The sequence below is a fragment of the Tachysurus vachellii genome, chromosome 6, assembly GCF_030014155.1.
Source record: "Tachysurus vachellii isolate PV-2020 chromosome 6, HZAU_Pvac_v1, whole genome shotgun sequence".
Lineage (NCBI taxonomy): Eukaryota > Metazoa > Chordata > Actinopteri > Siluriformes > Bagridae > Tachysurus > Tachysurus vachellii.
This window is the reverse complement of record NC_083465.1, coordinates 5,718,739-5,732,051: the sequence shown is the minus strand read 5'-3', so window position 1 is coordinate 5,732,051 and position 13,313 is coordinate 5,718,739. Positions and strand designations below refer to the sequence as shown.

The window sequence follows — 13,313 nt, the reverse complement described above, 5'->3', positions numbered from 1 at the left end:
TAAACAACTCTCTTGAAACAGACTTCCAGTTGTACCGTTACCCTTATATCAGGGAAAAGACTGATCATTATTGAAAAAAAAAACCAAATTGTACTTTCTTTAAACAGTTCACATGCTCATGAGATGATCAGGAATTCCTTGCCTGTGCTCAGAAAGAGGAAGCATTCTACAGAGTTTCAACAACATGCAGTGCCTTAGTAAATATTGTCAAGATGTGCTCTTCTCCTCGCCTCTTTTCAACTACTATGTTCTGTTTGTCTACCCATGTAATTTATGAAGGAGTGGTTAGTGATAACAGATTTTGGAAGGGCAGGACGACATTAATGGTGACATAATTTTACTACAGGCTACTATCTACTGAATTTTTAGAGTAAACCAAAAGGCAGTTGAGAATTAACAAGAATAGAATGAGCACCAAGTTTTCCCCTAGCTTTAAAAAAAAAAAAAAAAAAACAGTAGAAATGTTGATTAACCAACCTGACACAACACTGCTTCATTACTGCTTAATTTCCCTAATTTTTAAAGAAATTCAGTTCGTCACTTTTTTTATTTCTCTAATTATGGTTTCCGGTTCCAGAAGGTTGTATTCTACAGACACACTTACAACATAGCTACATACCTAGCTAGAAAACTGTGTAGATTAAGTCAGGTAGTCAGGAAGAGGGCTGAAAAGATTTTCTTTCTGAACTTTTGTTAAAATTGATGTTTTAAAAACGAAATTGAACAGTTCTCAGGAAAGCAGTTGTGAAAGAAGACGTTATATCATCAAACGCCCTGTCCACAGACCCAAGTGATTGCGCTACAACTAGAACGGCAAGTTAACGGCAAGCAAACATCAACTTATAGCGATCAAATTAATTATAGTGGTGCAGCATTTATAAAATAGCCAGCACCTAAAAGCAGATTTCATGATACAGACAAGGACAGTGCAAGAAAAGTCTATGTTTTATTTTAAATAAAATACACAGGGAAAACATGCACTAAACTGTATATACATCATTTCTATGTTACATAAATAACATAGAAAAAGATGAGCATAGGATATTCCATGTGTGTAAATGATATCACGTTATTGCCATGGCAACTTTCATGGAAAAAAATATACATAAAGCTGCTCAGAGTTGAGAACTGGCAGCTTTGCTTGTAATCTGTTATGTCTGGCAGAATGACAGAGAAACAAAGAGAGAGAGAGAGAGAGAGAGAGAGTTAAAGAGAGATAGAGAAAGAGTGAGAGAGAGAGGCTGCCTCCTAAAAATGCAGTCAAATGCAGTCAAAAAATCCACATACAGCTTTAGCCAAGAAAATTGATTGAGTTTTTTTTTTTTAGTACGCTACAAATGATCTTCCTCCACTAAAAATAGAAAGAAATAAAGCAGTGTGTCTCAGTCCTCAGGCACTGTAAAGCTGCTATGTTGTGTATGCTGCAGCAAAGATGCCTGCATGTGTTCTGATAATTCAGAGGGAACGAAGAGCTGGAGCTCTGGGTGGAATTGGCGCTAAATAAAACAGTAGCAGCAAGGAGGGGAGGGAAGAGAAGGGAGAGGAGAGGAAAGGAGAGGAGGAGAGGAGGGAGGAGGCAGTAAATGACTGTTTCAGCCTTGCTCGGCAGGAGACATCGGCCCAATGGAGCGTGAGCTGGCATCACCCAGCACCACAGATAAGCAAAGGTTATTTTTGGGTTAAGGCTCCTCCGTGTTCAAAGGCATGGTGAGACTCACAGCCCACACACTACACTCACAACCCTGAATCAGGACTTCATGTAAGCTGAACACAGCACATGTACCTGATAAATTTCCTGCTTCCTTTGAGAATGTGCATTCACTGGAGAAAAGGGAAGATGTATAAAGAATGAAATTGAAGATATTTATTTTATCTCTGAATGGCTAAGGTGCAGTCTGATCTCATCTCACCATGGGAAAGAAAAACCCTTTCTGTTCAGGTGGGATTTCATGCACAAGACAAATCTTTCTTTGAAGGCGAGGAAAGAAAAACCTACTGCAGTCACATTTTCTTTAGTACACACATACAGTATTTCTCAAGGGTTAAAAGATGTGATTGTTAGCACCTGCCTTTGCTTTCGTGTTTGTTGGTTCTATAAAAGAGCTGCAGCTGTCTAGATCACACACCTCTAGAGATGTGTTTTCATCTCGCAAGGCTAGTCAATGTACAATTCGAGCAAATATGGCTCAGGTTTTGCTTTGTTTTTGGCAAACATTAGCCATAGATATCAATAAATAAATGATTTTAATTATTGATCAAAGATAAAAAATGGGTAAAGCTGAAATCTGAAATCCTTCGGCTCTTCTCTCAGTTCATTCACTTATTTCTTTTAGGACAGCATCAGGGCAGCATTAATTATATTGAAAGATTTGTTATTACACTTAAAAAAATTAATCAGTGTTTTCCCTTCGCAGGTTGGAGACATGTTACAAAACACTTAAATTTAGAAAGACATCATGCAAAAGGCTTTTCCCTTTCTTTCAGAATGCATTTAGCTGTTCCACCTCGCTGGCTTCTGAGTCCTTCAATTATGTAGGCTATTGTTAATAAACCATTCTGTAAAATCATTGCTCTAAAACGTCTTGCATTTATAGAAGTTAAGGATGTTAAGCCTCTTCTTCCTGCATCACATTAGATTCATACTGGACACATCTTGAACTAATGAATATTTATGACCATCAGAGGTCTGCTTATAAATATTAATGAACAGTAGATGTTTTCAATTAAAGCTGGTTATTAGTTGGAAAAGCAGAGAAAGGCTTTCCAGAAGAAATTATTTCAATGACTTTAATAACTGGAATAAAATTATTGTGATGTGTTTCACAGACATTCAGGAATATCGCATGAAATCCCTGAAATTAATGAAATATAGAACATTTACTGGAAATTGAATTCTAGTTTTTAGCACTAAAACAAATATGGTTTGTGATCAACAAATTATGTACCTAGATTAAAAGCATCATGTTATAATTAATTAGTCTTAAACATTATGCTGTAGCATCTATGCTCTCAATAAATTCTATACTAAGCACAAAAAGGTTTGGGTGTGTGTTAGCCTGAAAGATAAAGGTGCCTGGTTTGACCCCAGGTTTTGGCAAATGGAAGCAAAGTTTACTTTAAAGCTCCCCATTGTAGGAGAAATAACTTATTATCTTATCTTAAGAAATCAGGAGTTCATTAAAGGATAAAATGAAAAACACAGGAACACTGCCTGTATGATTTATAGATAGTTATCCAGATTTGCAATGAGCTTTGTTTATGACCATTTGCACATGTCCGCATGAAAACAAAAACCTGTTACATCCCACTGCATCCCGGTCCCAGTCTTTAGTCTTCAGCAGATACCTCGAGAATCTTTTTCACGAAAGCTAGATTATCCGATAAAATAAGTCTTGCAGGACTGTCAGCAAAGAAAACAATAATACATTTGTGGCTTAGTCTGAATGCTCTATCAGTTCAAGAGTGGCTCAGTCACTATAGATACATAGACATTTATAGAGATCTGTAGCAGTGATAAATAAGACCCAGGGTGGCACTATAGAGGTTTGGGATGCATCGCTCACTAATCCACCAGCTCCTGGAACTGTGACTTACTGCGTGTACTATGAGTGAATGTTAGCTAAAATGTTTGTATGCATTTGTATTTGTAAAAATGTAATAATTAGGTGTTTGTGGGTTTGTCTTTGCTTTGCTCATCCTTTATCATAATTGCAGTTCATTCTATTTGATCCCAGCAAGTCTGTTTATTCAAAGGATTTTCAGAGGATTTTTTTTAAATGTCATAAAAAAGCTAATGGTAGATTTCATATTGATATCTGTATTTGAATTAGTTTAAAAATAATGTTTCATAGTTGGTTAGATCCCTCTAGTATACAAATCAGGGTTACGTATACTTACGTAATTGGAAGCAAGGTCTGGGTGTAAATAGTCGATACCTGTCAATATAACAATAACAATATATGCTTTACAAGTGGTAAAAATTAATATATAAACCAAATAGATCTTTCAAATCATAGAATGACATAGAAAACAGTACTAATTTCAATGAGTTTAAAGTTAATATACCATCATCCATGATGGCAATGGTTACTCCTTTTCCAGTGAAGCCCATCTTCCAGGCCTCAGCCACATTGAGGTCCAGCCCTGGAGTGCCATCTGCCTGCCCTGTATTTATCTAATCGACAACACAGTATGGACCCGTTCGTATGAGCTGAACACTCCAGGTGTGTTTGTACATTATAAAATTAGTCACAACCACAACAATGTTACAAGGCAAAATAAAGGTCACTGATAATAGACCGGTGGTGAGAAACATTTAAAAATGACAAGCTCAATAAAGGTGACATTCTGTTTTCATAAAGCAGACAAAGTTCCCATAGAAGATAAAGTCACGGAGGAATAGAGAAGGCGTGTTGAAGATGCTGGCTTGAGGATTATGACTAACACTGACTGCCAATGAGAAAAATGATACAAATAAAGAGTAGCAGCCATTCTGATTAATTTCCCATGAACAGCTATGGTTCTGAAGGTCAGGCATAAAGACATGAAGACAATACATGTTATAATCACTTACAAGGTACCACTGCTTGGAAAAAAGTGGATCATTCAAACTGATGTCAAAGTCATTGATGTCTCGATAGCCTCTCTTCTGACGTTCAAATCCCTCCTGTACAACCACTTTTTTTACCTGCAACATAAAATAAAAACCGTTAACAATGACATTTTCTGAAATCATTCACCTTGAAAAGTTCAAAAGACAAATGTATCTTTTAATGAAAATGTTATTAAAAAATATGAGAATTTTTATGAGAATTCTGTTTGGATGAATGACACGTTTAACACTGTTAAATCTCCTGTGCTGTACTCCGTATCACAGCTGAAGCTGAAACCAGCAAAGAGCAGATGCACAGTAGACATTATGTGGTGTGATATGGCCTTCGTAACAAAGAAAGCCTGAATTATGCTCTCGGATTTGCATGTACTTTCATGAAATGTGCAGATTAAAGGAAGGCCTGGTTAATTAAAGAAAAGCTTTGAAATCTATTTGATAGCCATCAGATCTACCATATTACCATATATATATTATATTATATTATATTATATTATATTATATTATATTATATTATATTATATTATATTATATTATTATTATTATTATTATTAAGGTAAAGGAATAACAAATTGCTCTGCACAATTTAGGTTAAATATATGCCATTCAAGTCTATAAATTCTTTACCAATTGTTGCTTTAGATTTAAGTTTACACCTTGACATACAGAATAAATGTAAATGTAAATTATAGTCTGTAATTACAGAGTCCCCCGATAGGCCGGACAGGATGAGGTTGTTGAAATAATATTTGAACATTTTGACATGGTCCTGTCAATGTGTTCAATAGCCGAGTGTGCTGAAATGGTATCCTTCTTTAAATATACTTATATCATTAACTGAAACATGATGAAAAATTGTGCAGATTCCTGAGAAGCTATCTCACCAGGGATATTATACACTCCTTTTTGCCTTTTATATTAAAACTGTCATAAGACAGAAAAGGAAGGACAGCAGTTTATGAGTGAATATACGTATATGTGTGTATATATAGACTTGTCAGGTTCCTCTCCTACTCTCCTATCAGCCGAGAACAAGAATATGGGCCTACAGTGAGCACAGGCTCACCAAAATGTTTTTCCAGTATTCAGAGATTCATGTTCTCAACTGACAGGACATGGATATGGTCTTATGCTGCTGTAGCCCAGTTTTCCTCAAGTTTCAATTTCCTATACTGTATGTTTTGAGATGCTTTTCTGTTCACCACAGCTGAAAAGAGTAGCTCATTGAATTACAGTAGCCTTGATGTGAAGAAGCACTTAGCATACCATGTACCATAGTCATGTTATGTCATTTTATGATCTCATCTTTAAATGAAAAAATAATTTAAAATAAGCTTATTGTTTTAGAGAGGGTTTTGTTTCTTAATAGAAATGTGTCATAGATGAAGTATACACATAGCTCATTCATTTTTGACAGTATATGCAGAGTATAAAACCCTAAGCCTGCCTGTCATGGATTTATGGGTAGCCTATTAATTAAGCTGTCAAGAAGAGTCCTGAAGAACACGTAGTTTAATATACTAAATTAATACTGCTGGGTGCTTTAGTAACATCATATATTAAATATTTCAGCATGATATTCTCAATAGATTTCATTTGCTCCCCCTCTGTAAATAGCAGTCAGATATGCAGATCAGTGGATATCACCAGCTGTCGTGTGGCATAAATGAGATTCGACAGGATTGTGTGGAAGCAGGTAGCTTGCTAAATTCTGTTTTAATTAAATTCCTGTCAAGGCTTCAAGAGAACTGGTTTAAAGAAGATGAAAATAAAGGAAAAAGAGAGGTCTAGAGTATTGAAAACAGACTGTTATTTCTGCTCAATTAGAAGTGAAAATTTCCAGCAGTGCGCGAATTATACACATTAAAAAAATACATCTTGTCGAGTTAAATGTCAGAGTGCTGTCCCTGAAAACTGCTGTAAAATGGTCATTTAAATCAGGGAAGCCTGTGCTTGTGCTAATGCCGACAAATTCAGAAACATGAAAATGTTCTGGTTGGAGTCAAGTAGTAAGTTTAACAGTCGTAGAGTTTCACAGTCATGCTTGTTGGGATTCACATGAATTTTGTGTTGTGGGCTTTGACTTTTTTTCTTGATTAAAAAAAAAAATGGAGAAACATTTCATACATTTAGAACAAGCTGCTAATATTTCATAAAAGCTGAAAGAAAAGGTTGACTATCTGGCAGCTGTCTTTAGATGTTCCACACCACCGTTATGCCATCTGTTTGGATGTTTTGAAATTAATTTGGTGTAAAATTGCACATGGCACACCAGGTGCTTCATTAATGTCTGAAACTCTGAAAACTCAAATCACATCAAAAACTTTAGTGTGTTATGAGGAGAATTTGAAGCAAGAGTGACCATTTTGCTGGGGTCTTGATTTCACATGTGTAATTTGATATTTCTCACTCAACAGGACATGCTGTTATAGAAAATAATCCATGACAGAGTGGATAATTTTCCTTTTGAAGGATGCCCTGAAATGTTTTATTCCTTTTACTCCACAATCATGTGCCAGCTATTACAGTTTTTTTATTTAATATCATGGAGCTCCAATGGGAGACATTGGTACACCTTATGACCAATCAGTTTTGTAAATTTTGTGAGATATTAAATGCTGGTACTACAATTATGATTACAATTATTTCCCTTTTCAGTATACATGAACAAATGAAATGAAATCTGCTCTCAAATTTATGTCCTGTGCAAAATTCATATTACCCCTCAGCTACATAATTTCTCCAGCCTTACAAGATAAAACGTAATAACATGGCAGCAAATAATACCATAGTGAACAGATTACTAGCACAATTTATGACGTACAAAATGTAAGAAATGGGTAGAATTTAAGGAAGGACAGGAAGGTTTCCGATTTATTTTCATAATAATCTGTGCACTGGGTATCTGACTGACCGCAGGCTTGTTTAAAAAAATAGAAAACCTTGTTGCCTGAAATGCAAATTCAAAGCAATAATGGGTTCACCCTTGGAGTTTCCCAAGATTTCATTATAGCTCTGCAATCATTCTAAATACATCAACAGGTGGTTTTTATGCAGCTGCTGACTGAGTTATCAGCACAACCTAAGCAAAAAATAGCACAGTGTTAAAAGAAAGCTTTAAACCAAGTTTGAGCTAAAATATAGCGGAGGAAATATTGTAGCATAATCGATGAGCCCAAAATTTAGCTGATGCCGATTCATTTGTAAGGAGTAAATTCTGTACCTAAAAATAATCCAGAAGGTTGGATAAGCTCAACACATGGGACACATATACAGTAATCATCCTCAATGACCCACGGATTTTCCTCTCTTATCAGCCCCAGCACTTCTGGTACTTTGGCGCAAGCTATCGGACATTATTGACAATAGCCTTTCTGATCTCTGTCAGTCACCACTGCTTTTCAAAATGGTACCCGAGACCTTCTCAACCAGTGTTTGAAACCGAGCCTTTGTCACATGTAACAAAGTAAAACATAAAATCAAAACTATAAATGCTTCTTTTTACATACTCTGGGGCATGGCAGGTAAAAGGTCATGTGGAGCATATAATGAGGCAGTTACTCAGCAGCATAAAAGGACAGAAAAGATATAGATAAAGAGGATGGAGAGCATAGCAAACACTAGGATTGTCTCAGAGTAAACAGCCAACAGCTTGGACACTGAGCCAAAGCAGGTGAACAGGAGTACATGATCAATATGAGATACTCTATAACAACACTTGAAAAAGCTCAGTTATGTCCTTGCATCGATTGTTGAAAGGTTAACCAGCACAAGACTGAATAATCCTTTCCTTAACATTCACTGATGCCTGACAGAGTAACTGTTGAGAGGCTAATAAACCTAATGATAATATGAACTTCAAATGCAGCTGTTAAAATCATTGCTAGTGCTAAAGTCACTTTTAAATGCTGCAGTTGGTTTAGTAAAAATGTGTTTATTTTAATACCATTTTAACACCAAGACTTACAAAGTCGGTTTGTTCCTGCCTCACCTCTACTGTTCGTATCACCCTAAAAAGTTAAATAATGTTTACCTGTATTTATTTCTTCACAATTTCTTGTATATTACAAATAATCTCACGTTAACACTTGTGTAATCACTCATTCATGCAATTATCCAATCAACCAATCATATGCCAGCAACATCATTGGCGTGTTTGTTGGTGCCAGATGGGATGAGTTTCAGTATTTTAGACACTGCTGAAAATCTCCAGGGATTGTGTAGAGTTTCTACACAGAACGATGTGAGCACTGATGAGAGAGGTCAGAGGACAATAGCCAGACTGATTTAAGTTAATAAGAAGGCTAGTAAACAAGCTCAAATAACCACTCTTTACAGCCGTGGTGAGTAGAAAATCATCACAACACGTTGAACACTGAGGCAGATAGACTGCAACAGAAGAAGACAGAATCTTGTTCCACTTCAATCAGACAAGAACAGTTATATGAACCCCCCCCAAGGACCAGGTGACAATTTTTCCTATTTATCAACAGGCCAATTTCTGTGAGCTTCTGACACTTGAAAAGATATTTGGATAATTGCATGATAGTGCAGGGGTACAGGTGTTCCTAAGAGTATGACATTTCACAGCTTTATTAATCTATTTTAATTTATGTGTGGCCTTTAGTGCTTATATAGATCATATAATACAATGATTATAAAGCAAGCATGCATCATTTTAATAGTAGATGACCCTTCTAGTTATCTTCTAGTTAAGTTTTCATGGTTTATCAGCTACAAAATGCTTATATAAATACTGAGTTTGGAAATTGTGCCCTTTTAAGCCTCTCCCGTCTTGTGTGTAAATTTGCTGATAAATGCATCGCCTTCTGCTGGAATTCTCATCGAATAGCTGCATAAACACTACATTCATTCTTTTTCACATGTGTATGATGATCAGCCTCGGTCTATCCTAAAGGCCATGTGTGCATCTAACACAGCAATTTGCATAAATCTACACTCAAGAATTATTATATACAGTAGAGGCGGAAGCAGCAGAATTTGTGATTTCCATGGTGTCAGAGGAAAAAGGGAAAGTAAATAAGAATTATTTCAGAAAACTAGTTTTCACATGCGTTAAAGATGCAAAGAAGTGACTGTGTATAAGCACACTTAACTGTATATCTCCTGATGTCTGCCTGATATGGCAAAAACATCTGTTTATTACTTCTTCTACCGTACCTATTCACCACAAGTCAAAAAGCCATCCATTTCTCTGAAGAGAAAGGCTGAGTAACGCTGCCTGCCTTAATTGGTACATAGTTTGTAGTTTCTATGGCATTTATCTTTTTTTCTTATTTATTTCTCAATTTAAACACATTACAAACTGTATCATTCCTGACACATTTGTTTATTTTTACTAAAATGTATTATTTACTTTTGTACAACCACTGACCAAAGTAATGGGCAAAGCTGAGCAGCACAAAGCCTTTAAAAAAACACTACACTGCATATCAACATAATTATTTTTATACATCTCGTTGCTCACTTTTTCATCAAATAAGTTTATAATGATGTTTAAACTCCTCCATGATGGCATTAGCCTTCTAGTTAGCCCTGATGATAAGTATTGATAAACAGCACAGACATTCATATACATTGATTTATGTATAAATAAACAGACAAAAATACTGTTTAACAAGCTATGATGTTCTCTCATCCCCTTTAATACTATTACGTACCGTACTTGAGATAAATATTATTATTAAGACATTTGAAAACATTGTGATCTAATTTTTAGGTTGCATCACCCTCCTATTAACTATTGTTTTCCAGGGAATGGAACTGGGCCGGTTTCTATGGGAACCAAATACTGAGCTTGTAGTCTTACCCGTCGGTCCTTATCTAGAAGCTGGTGGTGACGTAGGCTGCGTTTCCTCTTCGTTTTTGAAGTGTCCCGAGGGTAGAAATGAAAAAGTCTTTCACCAAAGGGAAGCTTGAAGAAAAGACAAACAGCTTGAATGAGGGTCTATCAAAATATCTAAGGTGTATTTGTTGTGTATTAGTAGCCAGAAACAAAACAAATATAGTATGTTCATAATGTTTGATTAAACATTTATTCAAGTTCTCCGTATTGACCATGATAAATGACCTGTCTTCTGTCTGTATAAATTCTTATTCAAGGTTTTCAACTATGTGTAATAGTGTGAAAAAAGCTAAATACTATTAGTATTCACACATTAACAACCAGACCAAATGTCAAACAATGTGGAAGATTGGTAAGTAAGACAAATTGTATTTGATATATATGAGTGCTAAGAACTAAATATCAATTCAAGATGTCCAGTTTACAGATTCAAATAGGTACAGGAGTGAGACAAAGTACTAAGGGCACATAGAAAGTGGGATCGCAGAATAATTTCTGTGATACAGTATGTGAGATCTTTTGAATAGAAACGCTAGGCTACAATCAGAGGAAATTTTAAAAGCCTGACCAGACAAGTCTTGGTTTCCACATTATTAGATTCTGTAACAGTCCACTGCACACACATATACTCTCAAATTTTGACATTTGGCCAAACCAATCATAACATTAATAATATCCTCTATTCACTAATAAATTCACTTTATGAGGACTGAATAAAAAGTGGCATGACACAGGAGGTCAGTGCACTTCTGAATTGCTAACTAGCAATGGGTTTAATTTAATGTTTCATAAATAGCCAGATTTCTATTACAACAAATCTCTGTTTCTTATTTAAAGCAAGTGACACTGGTTCTGAATGTTTTAAATCCTGTACATCTATTATTGTGACAGGGCTTTTGTTGATTAATTTAGTTATTTAATCTGTTTCATTCTAAACTATAGGAATATTCTCACTATGGCTGAAGATTACAGTGAGACTGGTTTTATAGCATGTCCTTAAAGATTTAATGATGATTTATTGGCAGGTTTTTGACTGCTGTACATGCATATACAGTAAATGAATCATTTTAACAGTATGTATTATCAGTCTGTACCTGGACACAAATGATTCGAAACTCAAATGGAATCCTGTCATGATTTTGTAGTTCGATTTAATTTCATTCAATTTAATACATCGCTTTATATCGTATCTACTTATCGTATCTACTCTAAAAAAACATACACGTCAGGTTTTGGTGACTGACGTGAAAGAAGCTGTTATTTGTTACTATATTTCCACTGAGGTATATTCTTTTATATTCAGTATTGATTAAGTGTTAGAATTAAAGTGTGATTCTGTGTGTGTGCTGTTAACATTCTTGTTAGTGAAAAGAAACGACTAATGAAATCATGGTTCGTAAACTTTAACTGACCATAACACAAAGCTTCATTTCACCCGAGAAGGAGGAACATCAAGTGCTGACCGATGGTTCATAGTCTCTGCAAACTTTGTGCTTTTAACTGAACCAATGACTCTTAAATGGTTTGTAGGTTCTTTAAGGAAATGTTCTTTATTGGATTATGTTTGTCAACTAAAAACCACGAGCTTATTAAAGGCTGTTGTTTTGTCACTAATCTTTGTAAGTTGTGTGATCATTACAACAGCGAGCAATTTCGACCTTAAATGATAAGCCAGTGAGTGTGTTTTGTGATGTGATGATGATGATATCTTACCTGTCTAGGACTCCCAAAGCCATACTCAAGTGCAAGTTGGTGAGCATCTTCATTCCCTCCCTGGTGTAATTGCACTAAAAGATGGTTAGTAAGAATCCCGTCCTCGGTGGCTCCGGTGATGAGGAGCAATGCAGTAAACACCAGGAGAACGGCTGCTGTCCAGCATTTCACGGCTTCGAGCATCTCCGTGTTGTTGAGTGATTTAATGTTTGTTTGAAATAAAAACGACTTTCAGAAGGTTTTTTTTTCAGGATTCATTTCTTCGTCCTGTGGACTGTTGAGGCTGGAAAAGAGTCGGAACGTCGGTCGGGCGCTGCGCGAGGTCCGGTGAGGTGAGGTGCGCGCGCGCGGGACCCAATCTACATTTCTCAGCTCGAGCGCTTTCATCTATAATTCAGCGGCCTGAACGTGTGGGTTCTCACTCACGTGACGTTCAGCGGCGTGGTGGCCAATTGCGTTACAGTGGGCGTGGCCTCAAATTATCGTCTCTCCGCCCGTGTCCTCTGCTTGCTATAAGAAGCCCCTTTCAGCACCTTGGAGAATTCCCCAATTAGGTATAATTAAGAATGAAGCAAAAAAAAAAAAAAAAAAAAAAACTAACAGAATTTCCTCTTAATTAGCCTATTAATTGCTGTTAATTAATATATTATTTATTTCATTCATTTCGTCGGGTGAACTATCTATCACAATATCTTATTCATTATTATAATTCATTTTGGATTTGTTATTATGCACACTCTATGTAAACCCATTTCATACAACACAATAGACTCATAACACACATGGTAAGATGCGTTTCTGCTCACCATGGCTGTAAAGAGTGGTTATTTGAGATACTATAGCCTTTCTGTCAGCTCATACCTCTCATATCAAAAAGCATTTCTGATTACAGAATTAAAGGTATTTTGTACTGCTGTTTACTGTATGTATGTTTCACACACACACACACACACACACACACACACACACACACACACACACACACCTGCAACCTTCCTAATTTATACTACTATAAATTCATTATTATTATGCTGTCACTTATAATATATTACATACAAAACTTTGGAAAACACTGTTCTACTGCATACTTGTATATATGGCTAGATGACAATAAAGCTCTCAACT

At 35.9% G+C, this 13,313-nt stretch overlaps 1 protein-coding gene across 1 annotated transcript in view; it reads right to left on the bottom strand.

Moving 5' to 3' along the window:
• Positions 1-12,546, bottom strand: part of pcsk2 (proprotein convertase subtilisin/kexin type 2) — a 30,365-nt gene extending 17,819 nt beyond the window's left edge. Inside the window, exons 1-5 of the mRNA XM_060871856.1 lie at positions 12,189-12,546; positions 10,440-10,544; positions 4,574-4,687; positions 4,066-4,174; positions 3,898-3,935 (exon numbers count right to left, since the gene is read on the bottom strand). Of these exons, the coding sequence (XP_060727839.1) occupies positions 3,898-3,935; positions 4,066-4,174; positions 4,574-4,687; positions 10,440-10,544; positions 12,189-12,371 (549 nt within the window). The 5' untranslated portion in view covers positions 12,372-12,546. The remainder of the gene's footprint in view (positions 1-3,897; positions 3,936-4,065; positions 4,175-4,573; positions 4,688-10,439; positions 10,545-12,188) is intronic.
• Positions 12,547-13,313: the final 767 nt, after the last annotated feature.